The following is a 21295-nucleotide window of genomic DNA, read 5'->3' on the forward strand; positions in this document are numbered from 1 at the left end:
CTCTTCCAGCCTCCTTAGTCCCAGAGCCAGATGGGCAAACTCTTTATACTCGGTGTACTCATCTCCTGAGTTACGCTTGTGTTTCCATGATGGTCTACTTGCCTCCGTCTGTCAGATGAAGACAGACTGATAGTGTGCTCTGCTCGTTTTGGAACAGCAGCAAACTGAGGCAGATGATGTAGGAAGCGTGTAGATGATTTCAGAAATCTCCTTGTAGGCTAAATATGAACAAAGCAAAATCAACACCTGCAACACTAATGTCAGAAAAATCATTTGGCGTGTGATGCTGTGCTGAGGATCATTACAGAGTCTGTGCAGCCAGTAATCTACCAACTTAAAACCGAGGCAAAAGAGTAATGCCCTTTCATGGTACAAATGGATAAGAACATTCCTTTAATTTGTTCTGCGCTGCTTTCTTTTCCTTCACATTTATTTTAGTTTAGTTTTTCACCTTTCCTGAAAAACTCCTGGATTTTTTGATTTACTGCCTTCCTGTGTTATCACCAGACTGAAACTCTGCCTTTTTTCAGGAAAACAAACAGAACTTCTTAGTTTGACAAGGACGGACCCTGGGTGGATGTTCTGCAGTGGGCTGTGCAGGTTTCCCAGAGTACTTGCTCACATCTTGTGTGAAAAATACAGGCACTGATCTTGAACAAACAACAAAACCCACCTTTATTGTTCCTTTAGCCCCAAAATGCTTCAAAGTGTGGCAGGGGGACCGTTACGAGTTCAACACACTGAAGCAAGTTCTTCAGAATGGCGAGCAAAAGCCCCATGACGATTTGTGGGCTGATCACTTTGCGGTGGCAAGCAGAGTATTGTGCATTTCCCAAGCAGAGTGAGATTCCCTTTGGGGACCAGCTATGGAATTGATTCAGGAGTTTGTAAGTGGAGGCTTCAACCCTTTGACTTTGTTCATCCTGCTTACCTGACCCACCCTGTGAAAATAAACACACAGAGATGTATGTGCTGTATTTCAGTAAGATGTAAAGAACCACTTGAAGGACTATTTGTTCTGGAATATTTGTTCTGTTTTAGGGAGCAGACAGGTTACTGGTAACCCGTCGTTCTTTGGTTTTGTTGCAGTGCTTTAGCAAGGGTTTGAAGTACAAAGAAATTCTTGGACTGAGCGCTTTCTTTTTTCTCTTTCTGAGCACCTGTGATCTGTGGCACATTAATTGAAATTTAATGTTTCTCCCCATAGCTGATCGAGAGTTCATAGAATCCAGGAGGAGAGCGCTGAAGCGTTTTATAAACCTGGTGGCTCGACATCCCCCGTTCTCAGAAGATGTGCTCTTGAAACTCTTCCTGTCGTTCAGCGGCTCAGTGAGTACTCGTTAACAATAGTCTCGCGTTTGCATATCTTCCTGGAACTGCTCCGCTGGGCACGGAGTTCACAGTTGCTTCTGACCTTCGCGTTGTTGCTCCCTGTGACGAGGAGAATTTTCTCTCAATAAGTATTTCTACAGCTGGAAAGTGGAAGGTAATTTCCCTCAATGCCAGGAGTATAGCGTTTTGAAAATGATAACTGTTCTTAGGGGGTATATATTATACTTCTCCTTAAATTAAACTTAACCTCGGCAAGGCTATGTCTGCCTAGTTGTGCCTTACTGTTGCAAAAAACCTGAGACCTGCGTGAACTTCCGTAGTTCTTTCACGCTCATTTGATTCTGTATCTTCTCCAGGATGTACAGAATAAGCTAAGAGAGTTGGTCCAGGGAGTAGGAGATGAATTTATGACCTGCAGATTAGCTACCCAGGCCAAGGTATGTATATGAATTTCTTGCAATGTATTCTCCTTGTTTAAATGGCTCTCCTCAGGTGGACCAGTTCTGGCTTTTAAGTGATGGAGACCTTAAGTGGGAGAGAGTTATTTCGAAAGTTTGAAGGACTTTTAAACTTACAATTTTATCAAAAAGATCAAATAAATATTTGACTCTTAAGGGCTTGATATTTCTAGTTATGTGCTCGTTCATGAATATGATAAAGATTAAACAATGAATCCTGCTTAGAACGTTTCTCAGTAATTACTTGTACTTGCATAACAAACAAATGGACATACTGCACAATTTGAAAGTTAATGTCTATATTGACACCTTCCCCATGTGTTCATGTCCTCATTCCGTCTGTTGTCCTCTCCCTGCGCAGGTAGAATTTGGACTGTTATACAGAAGTTAATTATACTTTTTCTATGCATCCGTTTATCCTGGTAATTAGTGCTACGGCAAGTTTAAAATATACATTCACTGTGCTCGCTGAGCAATTTGAAAGCAAGTTGTTGTTCAAGTTCCTGCAGTGCTAACAGAACATTTTGCAACTGGAGCTTAATTCAGGCTTTTACCAGCGGTACACAGGTCAAAAAGAGCTGAACTTTCAGCACATGCTTGACTTTACCAGGCCGGCAGTTACTAGTAACATCTGATCAGAACCTGTGAGCTTGAAACCTCACCAACCCCATTTTAACTGCATAGATCTTGCCCACTCTGTCTACACCTGGTATTTGAACCTCTTTTTGCCTCTGAAATTTAGGGGTATTTGTATGGCGTCTGACTTGGGCACTTGAATTGTGAAGCTAATTTCTTCAGGGTTGTTACGGCACAGCACGAGAGGGAAGCCCCTCTCTCTCTGGCTGTATGGTGTGCCCACCGTTAACGTAAATCCACGTGCCTTTGATTTATCCACTAGTAATCTCTCTTGCGCTTCTTCAGGACTTCCTTCCAGCTGACATACAGGCCCAGTTTGCTGCCAGCAGGGAGCTCATCAGAAATATTTATAACAGCTTTTATAAGCTTCGGGACCGTGCGGAGAGGATAGCTTCTAGAGCCATTGATAATGCCTCGGATCTCCTCATATTTGGGAAGGAGCTAAGGTAGGTTGGGAGGAAGAGGATTTTTCTGTTGTTGTTTCAGAACTGGAAACTGTTGCAAGGTTTACCTGCAAGTAGCCTGGTAAGAATAGATCTTTCAGTGCATGCTGTAGGTCATAATAAAATGTTTCATGCTATGAAAGAAGAAAATGCATGCTTTCCACTGCTGTTCCATAGAGCAAGAGAAAACACACATACCTTGACACTCAAGTACTTTTTCAAGTACTTTTTCAAGTATTTTTTCCCCTTGGTATATACACATCTCTGCATTTGTGATTGTGCAGTAGTAGCTCAGCACTGCGAGCTAGTTAGGCAGATTTGAACCTCTGAACTGCTGTCTGCAAACAGGTCTATCTGCCTCGTGGAATTTGTCTCCTAGATTTGAATACTACTTATCTCCTCCTAGTGCTTTGGGCTCAGACACTACACCGCTTCCTTCCTGGGCTGCTTTGAACGATAGCACGTGGGGGACTCTGAAACAAGCCTTGAAGGGTCTGTCTGTTGAGTTTGCGCTGCTGGCAGATAAAGCTGTGCAGCAGGTGAGTTCTTTACCTTTTTCTTTCTTTCTTTTTTTCCTCTTTTGCAAAATGAAGGATGTGCATTGCTGCCTGAAGTTTCATCTTGAACCACGAGCTCTGTGGGCGTTGTCACTTAAGGAGTGAAGAGAGAGGTCATTGTCCAAATTCACATCCTCAACAGCAGCCTGCTTGTTCAAGCTTGAATGGAAAACCCGGACTGTGTTTAAATGGGAAGAAATATAATGGGCAAGGGAAAGGAGGGAAAAGCCTGCTTTCCTTTTTCATTTCAGATGGTTATTGGACAAGTTGTGCTGCTATAGTGAGCTGTCCAAAAGTCCTGCATTCTGTTTTAATAATCTGCTACAGACAATGCAGGATAATTTACTCCTGAATCAAATTTTGACATTCATGTACTTAAATATTACATGAGAGTAATTCAGACAGAAGCATTATATTCCTGTGTAAGTGTGCAGCGTGATAATGACTGTTAGAATAATCTAGGAACATGGCAACCTGGAAAGGAAAAAGAATAGTTTTGTCTTCTTCTTTTCATCTCATGGTGTTGAAATACTCAGTACGCTTTTATAGATCAGCCAGACCTGGGCTTTCTCTCCAGAGTTGTTGCTCCAGAGGGCTCTATTGATACAGGAGGAAAAGACAGTGTTTAGTAAAATTTAAAAGAAGAAAGTGGAATTTGCCTTAGTGTCTCATCTCTGCCTTCTGATGCATGAACTCTTGTGGGGAGCATGCAGGTATTTATGGCTTTAGTGGATTAGTTAACTTGTAAGGAAAGAAGATGAAAGACTGGAGGAATCTGCAAGAGCAAGGAATTGCAGGACTGAGGCAGAGGAGCGCGAGCCCAGCTCCTCCTGTTGCGGTGAGCAACAGTGGGAAAAGCTGTTCCTGCTCTGCTCAGAGTTTTGTTCAGCATACTGAGGACTGAACACTCCAGTGCCATCTAAAAGATTTTTTGATGGAGTTGTGTAAGTGTTGATGTTCCCTGGAGAATACGGTGGAGGGCCTGCGTGCTGTAAGGATGTCAAAACTGTGATGTCGGTTCTTGCCAGGCTTACATAAAACGTACTTTTTCCTTGTTTTCTAGGGTAAACAGGAAGAGAATGATGTGGTGGAGAAGCTGAACCTCTTCCTGGATTTACTCCAGTCCTATAAAGTGAGTTCTGCTGTTCTTCTGCCAATGAGAAAGTTGTTTAGAGCAATCTTGTGCTTTTTAAAGGGTGTAACGCCAACTGGATGGAAAACTGTCTGGGAGGCCAGTTCAGAGGCAAACTGGGCATCTGGCAGAGGGAGGGGAGCGGCTGTTGGCCTTAGCTGGTCAGCTCATCTTGTGATGAGAACTTGCCAAACAGCAAACCCTGCAAGGAATTTAAAAACATGACTGCTTGAACTATGTGGATCAGCTGACTTTTTTCCAGATTTGACTGCTTTTGAGTCAAAGCAGTGAATTAGATCATTGGTTTGATCATGGAGACATGAGTTCAGTTACAAATGAAGTAATTTTTGTTAATGCTAATCTTGCGGTCAAACACACTATTTTTCAGAAGCACCTGCTGAAACTGTACTTGACAACCTCTCCTGATATCCCCAGGCCTGGACTGAAATAGAAGGACACTGGCAAACTCTTAACCACAGTTAATTGCCAGCACTTAATATTGAGAAGGGCACAAAAGATAAGAGGCCTGATAAGATCCAAAGTGTTGGCAGAAGCGATGCTCCAGATTGCCTCTTGAGCTCACTGGTCTGGGTCCAAGCAGTTCGGTTTCTTGAGTTCTTAAGCTGCCAATGTTTTTTTTACCCTCTCGAAAACAAAAATCTGCAGCATCGGAAATTACATAAAGCGTGGCTGTGTGTTTGTGTTCTAATGTACTTGGCTTGCATGCTCGCTGTCTCTTAGCTTCCACTAAGTACCTGGTTCTTCCTTTTCCCATGAAGGACCTGTGCGAAAGACATGAGAAGGGGGTGTTGCACAAGCACCAGCGAGCGTTGCACAAGTACAGCATGATGAAGAGGCAGATGATGAGTGCCACTGTGCAGAACAAAGAACCCGAATCCGTGGAGCAGTTGGAGTCTCGGATTGTGGAGGTAGGGGCAGGTGCCTGGGAGAGCAACAGGTGGGACTGGACTCTATGCTGGTGCTGCTGTGTAGCTTGGTCGTGTTTGCAGAAAGCCATATAGAGCGAAAGGGTACCTGGACTTTGGGCAACTTGAGCTACCTGCTGTGCTGCAAGGAAAACACGCTTGTTTTCCTCAACGCTTATAACTGGCTCTTTGGCAACCTATCATTCCTATCATGGAAAGCAACAGTCTGCATGATGAAAAGTGCATATCAAATGGGTTGTCTGTTCAGGTTTTTGGTATGTGTTTGAGTTGTTAGTATGGTGAGGAATTCTGTTTTCTCCTGCTGCAAGTGAACCTCCTTGGCACCCTCCTCCTGGCAGCGTATTTCACAGAGTTCCTCTTCTTTCAGCAAGAAAACGCGATCCTAACCATGGAGCTGCGGAATTACTTCTCTCTGTATTGCCTGCATCAGGAGACACAGCTTATCCACATCTATCTGCCTCTCACATCTCACATTTTGGGGGCCTTTGTCAACTCCCAGATCCAGGGTCACAAAGAGGTGAGTTCTTCTGGACTGTATTATTTTTTCCCAAAATATGAACAAGAATTTGAATGTGTTTGTTTTCACTCATGGGCCTTCCTCCTCTAACCATCTGTCCAGCTGTGCTCTCGCATAGCTTCCTAAGAAGTCACCTAAGGTCTTTCCAGTTTGGGATGAGGATCAAGACTGGCTTCTAACCCCTCTAAAACACTGTGTCTGCTTGCAGCCAGTTGCTGTATTTTTCTTTCTTCTTCTCTCATCTGCAGATGGCCTTGCTTACCCTACAGGTAGCTGAAGAAGACCCAACCATTCAATATCTTGCTATTGTGTAATGACTGATGTGTGTTTGCTCCGTGAATCTGATTTTTGTTGTGCTACACAGAAATTAGAGGACAAGGGACAACTTCCTTAGTTTTGATCTAAATCCAAGAGCTCCCTTTTGCTAAGCCCTGAGTGTGGCCTTCAGCATTCCTCATGTACAGACCTTCTTGCATTTGTTATATGCAAAAAGTGTCTCCTCCTTCAGCTCCCCTGACCAAGGAACAGGAAATCTCTTTTCCATACAAGCTCAATGAAATGCTCAGAGAGCTGTGTTGTAGCACCAGTCTAAAATCAACAGTCTGGGTCCACTGGACTTCCCCAAAGTACTTCAGCAAATTTGTGTTGTGCTTTTGAGTGCTCAGAAACCGCTGCTAAAATAGTGCGGTGGGATGATTACTTGTCGCGTTGTCATGTCGTCTCTGCTTTTCCACTCGCAGATGAGTAAAGTTTGGAATGAACTGAAGCCGAAGCTGAGCTGCCTCTTCGTGGGATCTAGCAATATGCCAACTCCACCATTGTCACCTCCAGAGGGAAACTTCTTCTCCAATTAATGCTCTGAGCATCTCGTGTGGAGCAGGAAGTGCAATGAATGAAGGGGTGGGACGTCTACCTCCACATGTTTGAATGAATCCTCCAAACAGCTTGTTGTTTTTTTTTTAAATACTGCTGCTTGAGCTGCTCTCTGATTTAGACAGACTGGATGTGGGGCAGAACATACAGATACAAAGACAATCTCTTAATCTCGAAACGCTCTGGGGCAGAGCTGACACTCCACGGGCTCAGGGTGTGACCTGGTGCAGTGTTGCTGATGCCTCTGCATCTTGTACTAACAGTCCTCCAATAATGTTTATCTGCTGACGTGTCTCTGAAGGAAAGCTGAAAGCCATTCCGCTGACGGGTGTCTGCATTTGATTTCTTACTGATAGACCTTAGTGCAGAATAGGTGCGTGAGGGGGTGGATTCACTAACACAGCTGGGTCGGGGTCAGCACTGGGTTTCCTGGGAGGCCGGGCAGACCCGATTGTCGCTGCGATTCAGTTCACAGTTGCAGGGCAGCCTGGGAACTTGCTCGTATTTTTCAGTTTGGGGCCAAAGATGGCTGGGTTCAGGAGCTCAGAGGAGTTTGCCTGGCTTAAATGAGAAAACAATTGAATGAAACACTCCTTAATTGTAAACCTCTCATGCTATACAAGCTGAACAGCTACAGCGTAGCTTGTTTAATTTGTTCTGGAGGTTCTGAGATCCATCTGTTGAGTAGCTGTTCAGGACTAGTGGAGAGCTGCTGACCAGAAGGTTGGTGTTTTCTCTGCTTTAATAGCAGATGAAATATCCTGTTACATCAGCAGGCTGGGGCACAATGCTGATGAAACTCATTAGCAAGAAATCAGTATTTATCAAGATGTTACTGTCATTTCTCTGGCTGTGGGCAGCATTGGAGCATGTTTGTGAAGGAGAGATGACAACTGACAGTTCACCATCTCTAAAAATAGCACGGTCCTTGGTAATGGGATTTTCTGAATTATTTGGGATTGTGATAAAGGAACTAAACGTTCTCCACAGTTCACTTTGTGTCTCCAGTGATTTTCCCTCGTGAGGCAAGGGGCAGGGGGAGGAGACTCGCATGTCATGTTACTTTAGGGGGAAATTGTGCATATCCTCCAGAGAAACTGATAAGTGAGGAAACTGCAACCGTATGCAGCAAAATTCTGTGTGAACGGGACTCCCCTGAACCGAGCTTCTCTGGGGCCAAAATAGCTGCCAAAGGGGAATTTGAGACTTGGCATTTTCTTTGGGTACAAAGGAAGCACGTTAGCAAGGATGAGCGCTTGCTGTCATACTGGAACCGTTACAGTATTTTGCCATTGGGGAACTTCCCCATTAGCAGGAAGTATAATTAAATCCTCCAATCACACAAGCTTGTTTTTTTAATGTAGAATATTCAATGCAACATGAAGCTCTTCCTAGTCCAGGTGGAAATTATGGGTTAGTTTCTTTCCCTACGAGCAAGAGAAATTATGTTACACGCACCCCTCAAAATGTGGTAAAGTGCACTTAATGGGGGTGAATTTGAGTGCTGGGCCTTAAGCAGCGTGTCGGGAGGCTGTTGAACAGCCTTGCTCAGAATGCAGTACTCAGAGCTGTTGGTGGCAATTCAAATGTTAAGTCTCTTCTGCATGTTGACCTTGTCCAGTGAGACAGATGAACTGCAGGTGGCTGTGACAGGTTTGGTTCTTCCTCCTGAAGATTCCCAAAGTGGTGCAGAAGAGATTCTGCTCACAGGTCAGAGCAAACTGGCTGGGGAGGCAAATGTTTCTGCAGTACAGTGACAAAGCTGAGAGTAGATAGCATCTCAAGAATGGCACAAAAGCTTTTTCTGTTTGACCCTGTCTGGATTAGGAAGATAGTTTGTGGTTCAAGTGTGGAAAGCGTGTTCCCATGCACTCCTGGCATCTTTAGCCGGTGCTGGCTATAATTTGCTTGGTCTTGGTGCCCATCCTCCCTCATTTAGCCTTGTTTGCCTGATGTGGTGAATGGTCAAACTGAGAATATACTGTATGTTCTGGGGCAAGGTCTGATATCTATATAATGGGTCTATGTAACTCGTGTGGCTGGGTAGGTGCCTGGGCTCTGTTCTGCAGCAGCACTTGCAAACCGTAATCCTGAATGGAACTTTGCACTTCTTACATTTAGAAGAAAGTTACCATGTCAGACTTCATTTGAAAACAAAACCAAACACAACGAAACCACATTTGGGCTTTAGACTAACTCCTTTCCTGTTCTCCTTCCAAGCAAGAATTCTAGAGTCCAAATGCAGAGACTGTGATAATGATAAACAGACCAGATGACCTATAAAGAAACTGGAATGGCATTGTTTTGGGCACACACCCATCAGCAGCCCTTGCCTCTTGGAGGAGAGTGATTTTGGGGGTGGGGTTTTCATGGTTTAATTTTACTCTGTATTTTGAGAACAGCAGCCTAGTATTCTCAAAGCTGATACAGCACTTTCAGACTTTATTTCATACTGGAATGTTAAGCTTCTGTCTCATTCCTAAATACACACATACACTATTTCATACAACTCTTAGCTCGCAAACCTTATTCTGGGGAGACTGGTCAGTGTGCAAATAGCACTATGATGTTTACCTCAATATGTGAGGAATTTCCTTACTGTGTTTGTTTTTAGTTTAGGGATCTGTCAGGCTCGGAGAGCAGCATCGAGAGCAGCTTCCTTCCTCTAGAGAAACGCAGCAGGGAATCCATCAAGTTGTCTGTGTACCGTAGTCCATGTAGGGGAAGCAGTTCTCCACGCTCTCGCCTTCTGCAGCGCACAGCCGAGCGGTGCCCAAGGGTGAGAACAAGACTTAAGGAAGTTGGTTCCGTTGCTGGTAGCTGGGTAGGTTGCAATAAACACTAAGTAAACCAGGAGACTGATTGGGGAGCGTGCGCTGCCTGTCCGAGAACTGATGCTCCTCCGAGATGTCGCACCAAAGAGCCCACGTGCCTTCTTGAATGGAAGCTTTCTGTCTGTTGCTTGAGCTCGTGGGGACTTTCATGTCTTCAAAATAGTCATGATAGAAAATGCTTCTAGTCTTTCTGTCAGATCTGTTGTGCAGGTACCAGGGTAGTACACAGCTGGGAACCTGAACTTGGCCTGAAAAGCGTTTTATCAAAAGGGCTATATGTTTTTGTCACTCCCAAAGTCTCTGCTTCGAGCTGTGAAGTGGTGATATACAGGCTTTTTCACTGCTATCGTGTTGAAAGGCTTTTCCAAACTATTATCTTTGATCCTTCTTTCCCTCTCTTTCCATCTTCCTTGAAAGTCGCTCCTCCTAAGTTGTAACGTGTTTTCAACAGCGCTTTGCTGCATTCCCATGCTTTACTCTTCTACTTTGATCATGCAAGGGTATAATTCCTGGCTAATTCACAATCTTCAATTTGTGCTGCTTCCTAAAATACAAAGATCACCAGCTGGGGACAGAACTTACTTAAAACATGTCAGTCTGCAGCAGGAGCAATAACGTCATTACTCTTTGTCAGGAGCTAAAAGTCAGTGCTGGTGAAAGCATCTTTGTGAAAGGATTGAACTGTCTGCAGAAGAGGGGAGAGCAAAAAGAAGTGCAGGCCTGAGCTACGCTTGTTCTCTTCCTACTAAACTCCTGCAGGAACAGAGTAATTTGCTCATTCTCACCACACAACGTACGGTTTCCACCAGGAAATAAATCAAGATAACATAACAGGTATTGGCTGCCACATTTCCTACCATGCAGTAGGGTCTTACCTCCTGTTACAAGCTGCCTGTCCCCTTGTCCTTATTTTCTCTCCTCTTCTTGCCTCAAGCCATTCTCTGTTAGAACAGCGAGAAACTCTGACTGCCGTGTCAGCAGCAGGGGGGAGTAGCAAAAACTCGGAGTAAGTCAGTGTGCAGCACAAAAGGAAAATGAGGAGTCCAGGGTGTTCCCTGTTACCTGGGCTGCGGCTTACTGAGCACATGAAAAAGGGCAATTTCGAGTGGTATAAATTATTCAGAACTGCTGGAGGGAGACAAGGAACAATCTTGTTCAGAGGGTGTGAATTTTGCCTGCCTGGAATATCCTGTATCTTTGCTTTGCTCAAATAGCCTTATGTATGAAGCACTTTATTCAAATGCAGGAATTAAAGAACTATTACTACAGCTGGTAGACTGGAAATGTTTACAGATCCTATATTACATTCCAAGATTCTATCTGTAAGTGTTATAATGTGTTTATAAAAGTGTTTAAAAACAACAAAAAAAGCTTGTGTAAGAAGTTACGTATGTGATGTGTTATTTCTAGCACAGTTCGATTAAGATTTGCTGCCCAGCACACCGAGTTGTGCTGAGCCAAATGGCAAAGCCTGCAGCCGTAGGTGATTGCACTTTGCAACGTGGACTTGCTGAAAGTTGATTGTGTTACGCATATTTCTTACCTGAAATGCTCAGAATGGTTCAAGTTCACAACAGGAGCCTCAAGAGTAAAAGCAGAGCTTGAACAGAACATCTACCTCTGACTGTTCTTTACTCCCATAACCTTACGCTGCCTTCAGCTGGAGAATCCCAAAGGGATTTCTAGCTAAACTTCTCAAAAGGTTTTCCCAGTGCTGGTCAAGCCTCACCTTGTTCCAGGATGTAACAGCGAATAGGGAACTGTATAGAAACTGGCATCGAGAAGGTACTTAATGGACTGTGCTGCATCACAGTCCACTTAACGTTTCTGTGAAAGGAAGCCAACTCCTGAAAGGCCCTTAAACAGCTTAGAAGCTAATGAGATGTTTACAACACAACCACACATGCTTTTACTAAAAAAATATCTTTTAATACTTTAAAAACATTTCCAGCTACAAGGAAAAAGCCTAAAGAATTAGCCACCTGCGAAGAGAAGGATTAACACTCAGGTTTTAATAGATCATTTAACTACTGAACTATACCACAGCCAGGGACTTCTCTTGAAAGCCTGGCAAGCGTTCCGCCTCGTGTGCGATGTGACCCACTCTGCGCAGCCTCTGCCACCCGCTCTTGTGCAAAGACAACGAAGTCGTGCTGCTCGCCCCGGGATTTTGATCCAGCTTCAAAAAGTTCCAGCAAGCAACCGCGTTTTGCCGAAAATTGTAGCTCGTGCTGCCAGGCGCCAGCCCTTGCGTAAGTACAACGGAGTTGTGTTTGCACAAGAACCATCACCCAATGGCACAGACCGAGCAGGGCATGGAAAAATCTCGTTACTTTTATTTCTGCTCTAAGAAAAGCCCTCATTTTCCTCACCTCCCCGTGACCTTGCAAATATGTCTCCTTTGCTGGAGAGCTGAGAAACAAGACCCTTCTCAGAAGTACTGATGGTGTTGTAGCCCAATGTGGGCAGCAGCGAGTGGGTTGAATGCTTTTCGTTTCCTCAAACTTCCTCCACTTCTTTCAGGGTGTGCTCCAGGATAGTGTCTTGTCCCTGGAACTTAAAATAGCCACGAAACAACTTTTTCTGAAGCAGCAGAGGAAACCAATAGATATCGTCTGCCCACATGTGATTGAATGGCACCTCATCCAGCTGAAACCACTGTGGACGCATTTCTGGTGGGAGAAAACAAAAGAACTTTGCGTAAGACTTTCTCTTGTGGGTTTTTTTTTGCTGCCTAAACTTTATCTGTCAACAAGCAGCTTCCCCGCTGCCTCCCTCCCCAAAGGGGTTCTGGCACGAATAGTTCTGCGTTTCTTTAAATACCTCCTTCTGTCCCTCCCCACCTACCATCGCTTTCTGTTGGCTCTCCATGAAAATGATCTGCTCGGAAGATGTGAACTTCCATGAGTTCAGAGTTGCCAACAAATTCAAATGTGATCTGACCCATCTTCTGCAAGGTGTCCACAGTCAGTCCGCTCTCCTCCAGGAGCTCCCTGCACCAGAAGGAGATTTCTTTACCAGAAAGCAACGAGTTAAACAACAAAAAACCCAGCCATTAGCGTTACTTGCACACTCAGCACACTTCCAGTGAACCAAAGGTGAAAGCTGCGCCTGTAAAACGGAGCAGGGCGCAGGCAGCAAAGCAGCGTTCGGGCTGTTTCACAGAATCACAGAATCGACTGGGTTGGAAGAGACCTCAGAGATCATCGAGTCCAACCCTTGGTCCAACTCTAGTCCGTTTACTAGATCATGGCACTAAGTGCCATGTCCAATCTCAGTTTAAAAACCTCTAGGGACGGCGAGTCCACTACCTCCCTGGGCAGCCATTCCAATGCCTGATCACTCTCTCTGTAAAGAATTTCTTTCTAATATCCAGCCTAAATTTCCCCTGGTAGAGTTTAAGCCCATGCCCCCTTGTCCTATTGCTAACTGCCTGGGAGAAGAGACCAATCCCCACCTGGCTAGAACTGCCCTTCAGGTAGTTCTAGAGAGTGATGAGGTCACCTCTAAGCCTCCTCTTCTCTAGACTAAACAAGCCCAGCTCCCTCAGCCTCTCCCCATAGGTCTTGTGTTCAAGTCCCTTCCCCAGTCGTGTTGCTCTTCTCTGGACCCGCTCCAGCACTTCAATCTCTTTCCTGAACTGAGGGGCCCAGAACTGAACACAACACTCCAGGTGTGGCCTCACCAATGCAGAGTACAGGGGAAGGATCACTTCCCTTGTCCTGCTGACCACGCTGTTTTTGATACAGGACAGGATACCGTTGGCCTTCTTGGCCACCTGGGCACACTGTTGGCTCACTTTGAGCTTCCTGTCCATTAGCACCCCCAGGTCCCTTTCTGTCTGACTGCTCTCCAGCCACTCTGCGCCCAGCCTGGAGCGCTGCAGGGGGTTGTTGTGGCCAAAGTGCAGCACCCGGCATTTGGCCTTATTGAACTTCATCCCATTGGAATCAGCCCATTTTTCCAGTCTATCCAGATCCCTCTGTAGAGCCCTCCTGCCTTCCAGCAGGTCGACACTCCCTCCCAGCTTGGTGTCATCAGCAAATTTGCTGATGATGGTCTCAATCCCCTCATCTAAATCATCAATAAAGATGTTAAACAGGACGGGACCCAACACTGACCCCTGGGGAACACAGCGGGGCCGTGTCGGACTGGCATGTGTGTTATTTCAAGCTCCTAAAGGAAAATAGTCTGCGTTGGCAGAGGAAGGTTCAGGAAAACGGATTATTTCGTATAGACTCCTTGCAATGTGATCTCTTCTGTGATCAGTTAGAAATAGGCTGACATACGACTGTGGCTGGATGTGCTTTAAGAACTTGGAGATGGACTTAGGCAAAAGGCTTTGCCAACTTCACGCTAAAGCTTTTAGAATTGTAGGGAAGCAGGTAAATACTATAAGTTCTGAGGCCAACTGAAGCTTATTTAAATAACGCTACGCACTTCGTAACAAGACGTTAGAAATACCATCTCCCAGTCAAATGCCTTATAAAAAGCACAAAGCAATTGTGTAAATGTTCCACTTCTGCTCCTTGGAAGTGCATTTAGCATAAGGACAGGCTGGAAGGCAAGACTTTTAAGAGCACTTAGAGGAACTTGCCAGGCAGCTCTTTTCCATGCATTCCATGCATCACTGTGCCTGGCTACTTGAAGCGCGTTCAATTACTCGCTCTGCTTGTGCTATGCACTTAGGGCTTTTTTAATTTTTACCTGCCTCTAACAGAATCAGCACAGCTTGAAGCTGGCCATGGTTTTTCTAATGTACAAAAACAAGGAATGCTTTGAAACCATATATCTTCAGTTGAGGTTCATAATTAATGTAGGTGCATATTTAGCAGTAACTTAATTTTAAAATGTAATGGAAATGATCATTAAGGCTCCAGCTTCCCTTGGCATCAATTTCATGAATCCCATCCTTCAAAATTATATTCCTACTTTATATCTTAGCTAATGTTAGTTTATCTTCCTGAGAAACTATGGCTAAAACAGAGGCAGTCTTTCAGCAATGACACTAAAAGCCTCATTTTACAGGCTGTGATAACTGAACAACAAAGCACAACACTCCTGTGGTTCTCTAAGCAATTTATCTGTCGGCTGTTTGGCTCTGTATGTAGTATGGGGACACATTACAGGTAGCAAACTACAAATAACGGACTAGCTAAATGCTCCTCTTACAACACGTGCTGCTGAAGAGCTGTAGGTGCCCAGGTGCTCAAGGGAATGTGTACCCAGTGCAGTATGGAAATCCTACTGATTCAGGAAACTTCTGTTCATGTTTCAGCTTAATATTTAACTATGTGTGCCGTGAGGACGCTTCACATTTACGCGACTGCTGGGCCGGCACAGATTAACGTATGTAAGAAACCAAATGCAAAATTAAATCATTGGATTTACACCGCAGTCAGCGGCAATATTAGCCTGGCAAACGGAGGCCGATTTAACCAACACAACCGATCTCCCTCCCTCTGCTCAGAGAGGATGAACTACATAAAAAGCCAGGATGTGAGCGGCAGGTACGGTAACGCTGTGCGCTGCTGGGTGCACATCTGCATAGAGAACTCTCCTGGATTATCTCACCGCAGAACCCGGGCGTTGTGCTGGCGCAGCTGGGGAGACGGTTCAGGGCAAAAGCTGTTGGGTGGCTGTTGAACAAACATACACGGAACTTCCTGCAGGTGCGAAGGCAATTTTGGGCATATGTCAAAGTGAGGAGGTGGCAAACAGTGGCTTTGTATCAGCAACATTCATGTAAAGAATAGGGCATCTAATTTTTAGAGGGGTTTAGCAACTCAGCTGTGATCTGCTATTTCCCTTCAATGGCTAGACAGAAGAATTTACTTCAAGAAACCAGTACTAATAGCTTCAAAAATGGTACTGTACCTCTGTACTGATGAAATTCAATTCCATAGCTCAGCATTAGGGCTTAAAAATGCCACCATGAAGTCAAACAATAAATTTCCATAGTGCTTTTCATAAGGGACCCCTGACAATTCCTACCATTTTGTCACTACATTTTCACGCAGTACTAAACATGCTACTGGAAAATAGCTTCAAAATTTAAACAATAGGCAGTACAATGGCATAAATTGTAATCCTGCTATACAGCCAAAATTAAACTCTACGTGTTTCTGAACAGTGCAAGAACTTCTGTCCACCACTAGCAGACTAAAGTCTCGGTTTAGATCAGAGTTCAAGAGGTGGGAAGGAGGAAACTCGGTAACTTCCAGTTTCTCATTGACTGTATGCCAGTTAAAGATTTGCAGATAACAGGTAACGAGGAACAATCCCACTTCTTTGTACACGTGGCCGATGCTGCATCTCCTGTGGAGTGGGTGATTTTCTCTGCTCAGAGTTGGCTCCCAGCTGCACTGCTGGGTAACACATCCATTCTGAAGGCATTCCTGACCAGCCGAGCAGGTAACTCCACCTGCAGCCCACCACAAAGGGTCTGACACCCCCACAGCCCAACCTGCGCCCCAACACCCGCCTTGGGCTCACCTGCGAGCGGCCTCCTCGATGCTCTCCCCTGGCTGCACCTTCCCCCCGAAGCCGTTCCACAGCCCGGCTCCAAACCCGCGCTTCTTCATGCCCAGGAGGACACGGGGCGGCTGCACCACCAGGACCAGGGTGAAGAGCCTGGTCGTGAACATGGCTGCTGTGGGCAAGAGGAAGACACGCTGCACCAGGGGCTCCCGGCACTCCTCGGGTGGGAGGCCGGGCTGCTTCCCCGGCCTGGGGGCAGGGAGACAAAACCTGGACTTGCTGCTCAGGCCCAGGCAGCCCTGATACCCCCAGCCCCCCCTCCCCGAATGCCTGGTCCTGCCATCCCCAGCCCAAACCCTTGAGTCCCCAGTGCCCACTTCTCATAGAACTATTTCAGTTGGAAGAGACCCTCAGGATCATCAAGTCCAACCATAACCCAACTCCAGCACTAAACCATGTCCAAAAGGACCTCGTCTAAATGCCTTTTAAACCCCTCCAGGGATGGTGACTCCACCCCTGCCCTGGGCAGCCTGTTCAATGCCCAACAGTCCTTTCTGTTAAAAAATCTTTCCTAATACCCAATCTAAACCTCCCCTGGTTCAACTTGAGGCCGTTTCCTCTCATCCTACCACTTGCTACTTGGGAGAAGAGACCAACCCCCTCCATGCTCCAAGCTCCTTTCAGGCAGTTCAGACAGTGATCAGCTCTCCCCTCAGCTCCTGTTCTCCAGCTGAACCCCCAGCTCCCTCAGCCGCTCCATCACACTTGTGCTCCAGCCCCTCAGCAGCTTCGTCACCTCCTCTGCACTCTCTCCAGTATTTCAATGTCCTTCTTATCATGAGGGTCCAAAACCGAGCACACTGTTCAAGGTGGGGTCTCACCAGCACTGAGTACAGTGGCACAATCACTCCTCTAGTCCCGCTGGCCACACCACCCCTGGTACAAGCCAGGATGCTGTTGGCCTTTCTGGCCACCTGGGCGCGCACTGGTTATCAATCAACACCCCCAGACCCCTTTCTGCCAGGCAGTTTCTCTAACACTCCCCACTGACCCCTGCTCCCCTGCCCGCTCAGCACTCCCTCCCCGAGTCCTAGACCCCCCGCTTCCCAAACCCTTGTCCCCCCAGAGCCCCCTCCCCAAACCCCTCACCTCCTTCTCCAAATCCTTAACTCCCACCCAGCACCGCTTCCCCAAACCCTCACCCCAAGCATCAGCCCCCACGGCCCCGCCTCAACAGCCCAAATTTCCAGCGACCACCGCCGTGTCCTCCGCTACCGGCAGCTCGGCCCGGCTCTTCCCGCGCCGCCGCCGTTCCGGTCCCGCCCCCGGCAGCCGCGCGGGGCGGTGGGAGGGCCGGGCTGAGGCGCTGCCATGGCGTGGGCGGGAGGCGCCGCCGCCGCCGGGGACAGGTCGGTGGCGAGGCCGCTGAGGAGGGCTCGGCGCCGGGCTGGGGGTGCTGCGGGGTGACCCCGGCGCGGTGCCGGGTTGGTCCCGCCGCCTCAAGTTTCCTCAGGAATGGGGCGCGGGGGTTCGTTGGGTGGAAGGTGGTGGCGGCGCCCGTGGCTGTCAGCGTGTTCCCCCCCAGAGACACAGGACACTCGTTCCTCTGAGGGGAGCGCGGGGCAGGGAGGCCGAACCGCTCGTGTTCCCCGTGGAGGCTCCAGCCCCCTGAGCAGCCCAGGCCCGGCCGGGTCGCTCTGACACATCGCGTCCAAACGGGCCTCAAACAGCGCCAGAGCTGTGTGGGTGTGGGACACCATTCCTGCCCTCGCTGGGAGGCCTCTGTCCAAAACACGTCCCTTTTCGTTGGGATTGGACCAGATCACTGAAGGTGCCAAGGGATCTCAAATCTGAGAGCTTTTTTTTTGAGCCTGGTTAGGTCGAGGCCAGAAAGAATCACTGTAGAGAATTCTGAAATGCATGGTGGTTATGCGCTAACTGATAACTCGCCTGTCTCCCTGGGCAGCTGCCGGCGTTTGGTGAGCAAATGTCTCCACAGCACGGCGCGGTTTCTGAAGAAAACTGGAGCTGAGCACTGGTGGCTGCAGCGGCATTTGAAGGATCCCTTTGTCAAGGCGGCGAAGCGGCAGCATTACCGCTGCCGAAGCGCCTTCAAATTACTGGAAATCGACGACAAGCATCGTATTCTTCGTCCAGGACTTTGTGTTCTTGACTGTGGAGCTGCACCTGGTGCTTGGAGCCAGGTTGCTGTAGAGAGGGTCAATGCCTTAGGTACCGGTAAGTGCACGTTTTGGGCAGGCAAGGTGGGGATGTTGCTCATCTTGAAGCACGTGAGAAAACTGAGCTGAGCTGGTGGCGCCGTGGGGAGGGGACACGGGTGCTGGGAAACACCAGGGTCGCTGATAGAAGTGTGAAGCTGTGTGCCTACGTGACAGTGAAAGTCTTCGTATCTTCCAGAGAAATGAAGTTTATGAAATAAAAGCTTACCATGAGGTGCTACTGTAGGTGTAACAAAGTATTCTGGTTGACTGTGTTGTGGAGAGGATCGCTTCATCCAGTTCTGAAGTTTGTGTGACCTCTAGCAGATAGTTTGGCTTTTCTGTGTTTTTATTTCCTTCTTGAAAAACGTTAGTAACCACTATGTAGGGTTTATGTGTATCAAGCCATTAATACTTACAAAATAAGGTATTGTCATCAGTACTATTCAGGATTTCTGGACTGTCAGCCTTCAAATAACAGGAGAAAACCCAAGAAAAATACTCCTTACTTATCCAAACTAACTGATTTTCATGTCTTGAGTGGATTAGCTTGTAGCAAATCGTTCATCCAGATGCACACAGCAAACTAAGGGCAAGAAGAGCTGATATGGCAGGTGATATGTTTTTGTTTATTGTCTGGTATGGAGCTAACGCATACGCACACGGTTTGCAACCGTTGTGTGTGTTCAGTGTGTCATTCATTCGATCTAGATCCTGCTGTCCCCACCGGCTTTGTCCTTGGCGTTGACCTCCTGCGGATTTCTCCTCTGGAAGGAGCGGTTTTCCTGTCGGAGAGGGACATTGCAGACCCCAGCACGGTGCGCGCAATTCAGGGTCTGCTTCCCGCAGAGAAGGTGGACGTTGTCCTGAGCGACATGGCGCCGAACGCAACAGGCATTAAAGAACTGGATCATCAGAAGCTGATCAGTCTCTGTTTAGGCCTCCTGAGTCTGTCCCAAAGTATTTTAAAGCCAAAAGGAACAATGCTCTGTAAATTCTGGGATGGACGCGAGTCCCATCTTCTACAAAACAGACTGAAGGAGCAGTTCCAGGATGTGAGAACTATAAAGCCTCAGGCCAGTCGGAAGGACTCAGCTGAATCTTATTATTTGGCAAGACTGTACAAAGGGAAATGAACTGCTGATGGTCGAACAGGTGATCGGACATTGATTGAAAATCTGAATTTGGTGTGTGTTTAAAGGAAAATCCCACCATTAAGACCCCTAACTTGAACCATTTCTTTGTTGAGAACAATTTGGGAAAACCTGCTATGATTCTTTCAAAATACATCATGCTTTTCAAATGCAAAAATAAACCAGAGTGGTGTCCTACTGAGTTTATCCACTAATTATACAAGCAGAGACGTCCAATCTAACTTCTCACCTGTGGAGAAAACAGTTGGGAGTGGAGAGGAGTAATCTGAAAGGCAACCTCTGGGGCTGCAGTAATGGAAATGAAAATAAAGCTGTGATTATATGAGGTTTTTAATGTGTGCTTGAAAATCATTGTGCTACTGATGGCGTTGTATTTGAGACTAACCATAAAGACAGTTGTCAGAATGAGAGGAAACAGCGAGGGGAGTTTGAGCCAATTTATTGCCTCTTCATCTTTCTTAAAAGCTGGTGCAATTTATTAGCACGTGTGAAAACAGACAATGGCTTTGTGCGTGTCAGGATGTGCATCGTCACGTACCATCAGCCGTTCAGGACGCACGGCCGTGGCTCTGGAATATTCAGCCTGATGGCTCTGCTGCCTTTTCTAATGACACAGGTTATGTTTAGAAATTGCTACTTCATTGTACTCATAAATCCAGTAAATGGCAGTAAGGCAGGGCCATTGCTACTGAAAAGATAATTTCCCCTATGTTTTTGGTATTGTTTTATATTTGAGCAATGGTGTATCTTAGGTGAAGTGACAAGATGTTCCTTGGATCCCAGACAGGCAGAGTTACTGATTGAATTGCTAGAATTCTGTTTGCAAAAATAAATTTAGCCGCTGCCTTATCGCGAAGTGACAACTTTTACATTTAATAGCACTTTTATCAGGCCGACTGTGGCATGAGTTATAAGAGCGGCTGCTAGCACTGGCCAAGGCTTCCAGATCTTTCTCATGAACATCTTATTTGGAATTGCTGACAGATTCATCGAATTTTAAGTACTTCAAAGCTTCCCCATCTGGATCTCCATGCTGGTGTGCATTAAAGCGTTAGCTCAGCTGCCTGACCTGGGGAGCGGGGTGTTCTTGTGCATTTGGGGAGTAAAACCACTGATGATACTGTGCTTTTCAAAAATTTCGGTTACCTGCAGTTTGCAACAGGGACTGGGTCGAGCAGGGCGCTGGCCAAGCGTGGGCTGATCCCTGCTGCTCCTCCAGCTGCGCTGGGGCAGGAGTTGTCGCAGCTCTGCTCGGGGACGGAGCGGTTTTGGGGGGGTGGGTTGCAGGGGAGGGGCTGAGCTCGGATGGGTTTCGCACCGAGGCGGTGCATTACGGTACGGCGCGGCGGCATTGCGCGCCTAGTCCCACCGTTACGGCGGCTCGGGCCGCTGTTATCGCGAGAGCTGGGCGCGAGTTCCCGTGAGATCTCGTCGCCGGGGCGAGGAGGGAGATCCAAGCGGGCGGCGGGTGAGTGAGGGCGGCAGCGGGTGTGAGGGCGGCGGAGAGGCCGCCGGTTCCGCCCAGCTCGGCGCTCCCACCCCGCTCCACCGCTTGGCTGCTCGCGCCCGGCCGAGCCCGGCGGCGTGGGAGCGGGGCAGAGAGGCTGTGCCCCAGTTCCTCCCACCCCGAGGCGGGGCCGGGCTGTGGGCGCTGCGGGGCCGCGCTCCCTGCCGGCGCCCTGGGCAGGGGGTCTGTGAGGGCGAACCCCGCCG

The 21295-nt window shown here is 47.2% G+C and overlaps 4 protein-coding genes across 18 annotated transcripts in view; 3 read left to right on the forward strand and 1 right to left on the reverse strand.

Moving 5' to 3' along the window:
• Positions 1-11116, forward strand: part of SNX8 (sorting nexin 8) — a 28052-nt gene extending 16936 nt beyond the window's left edge. For all 5 annotated transcript variants that reach the window (XM_065031489.1, XM_005504515.3, XM_065031487.1 and 2 more), the window contains 8 exons: positions 1208-1329; positions 1689-1769; positions 2712-2872; positions 3276-3408; positions 4490-4558; positions 5338-5487; positions 5873-6022; positions 6763-11116. In XM_065031489.1, the coding sequence (XP_064887561.1) occupies positions 1208-1329; positions 1689-1769; positions 2712-2872; positions 3276-3408; positions 4490-4558; positions 5338-5487; positions 5873-6022; positions 6763-6876 (980 nt within the window). In that variant the 3' untranslated portion in view covers positions 6877-11116. The remainder of the gene's footprint in view (positions 1-1207; positions 1330-1688; positions 1770-2711; positions 2873-3275; positions 3409-4489; positions 4559-5337; positions 5488-5872; positions 6023-6762) is intronic.
• A 520-nt stretch (positions 11117-11636) lies between these two features.
• On the reverse strand, positions 11637-17607 carry NUDT1 (nudix hydrolase 1). Of its 4 annotated transcripts, none has more exons than XM_065031496.1 (4): positions 17485-17607; positions 16225-16381; positions 12577-12722; positions 11637-12401 (listed from the first exon to the last, which is right to left on the reverse strand). In XM_065031496.1, the coding sequence occupies exons 2-4, from the start codon at positions 16374-16376 to the stop codon at positions 12229-12231; spliced, it is 471 nt and encodes a 156-aa protein (XP_064887568.1). In that variant the 5' UTR covers positions 16377-16381; positions 17485-17607; the 3' UTR covers positions 11637-12228. The 4 variants fall into 4 exon arrangements, with proteins under 4 accessions (XP_064887568.1, XP_064887565.1, XP_064887566.1 ...); XM_065031493.1 differs by having other exon boundaries at positions 17412-17565; XM_065031494.1 differs by having other exon boundaries at positions 16225-16378; positions 17412-17562.
• On the forward strand, positions 17482-19911 carry MRM2 (mitochondrial rRNA methyltransferase 2). 2 transcript variants are annotated; one of them, XM_065031491.1, is made up of 3 exons: positions 17482-17618; positions 18176-18447; positions 19119-19911. In XM_065031491.1, exons 1-3 carry the CDS (start codon positions 17581-17583, stop codon positions 19562-19564), a joined length of 756 nt encoding a protein of 251 aa, XP_064887563.1. In that variant the 5' UTR covers positions 17482-17580; the 3' UTR covers positions 19565-19911. The 2 variants fall into 2 exon arrangements, with proteins under 2 accessions (XP_064887563.1, XP_064887564.1); XM_065031492.1 differs by having other exon boundaries at positions 19140-19911.
• Positions 19912-20960: 1049 nt separating this feature from the next.
• Positions 20961-21295, forward strand: part of MAD1L1 (mitotic arrest deficient 1 like 1) — a 349235-nt gene continuing 348900 nt past the window's right edge. For 5 of the 7 annotated variants that reach the window (XR_010466404.1, XR_010466405.1, XM_065031475.1 and 2 more), the window contains exon 1: positions 20961-21050. The gene's annotated coding sequence lies outside the window, so the exon portion shown is untranslated. The remainder of the gene's footprint in view (positions 21051-21295) is intronic. The other 2 variants (XM_065031474.1, XM_065031476.1) reach the window with 1 other exon arrangement.

This window comes from Columba livia, chromosome 15 (assembly GCF_036013475.1).
Source record: "Columba livia isolate bColLiv1 breed racing homer chromosome 15, bColLiv1.pat.W.v2, whole genome shotgun sequence".
In the NCBI taxonomy this organism is placed as follows: Eukaryota; Metazoa; Chordata; class Aves; order Columbiformes; family Columbidae; genus Columba; species Columba livia.

Excerpts from the sequence above, each read along its gene's own strand:
- MRM2 (XM_065031491.1), top strand. The coding sequence starts at position 17,581 with ATGGCGTGGGCGGGAGGCGCCGCCGCCGCCGGGGACAG. Across the intron at positions 17,619-18,175 it reads GCCGCCGCCGCCGGGGACAG|CTGCCGGCGTTTGGTGAGCA; the intron begins GTCGGTGGCGAG and ends CTCCCTGGGCAG. Across the intron at positions 18,448-19,118 it reads GGTCAATGCCTTAGGTACCG|TGTGTCATTCATTCGATCTA; the intron begins GTAAGTGCACGT and ends GTGTGTGTTCAG.
- NUDT1 (XM_065031496.1), bottom strand. The coding sequence starts at position 16,376 with ATGTTCACGACCAGGCTCTTCACCCTGGTCCTGGTGGTGCAGCCGCCC. Across the intron at positions 12,723-16,224 it reads ATCGAGGAGGCCGCTCGCAG|GGAGCTCCTGGAGGAGAGCG; the intron begins GTGAGCCCAAGG and ends CTTCTGGTGCAG. Across the intron at positions 12,402-12,576 it reads AGAGCCAACAGAAAGCGATG|AAATGCGTCCACAGTGGTTT; the intron begins GTAGGTGGGGAG and ends TTCTCCCACCAG.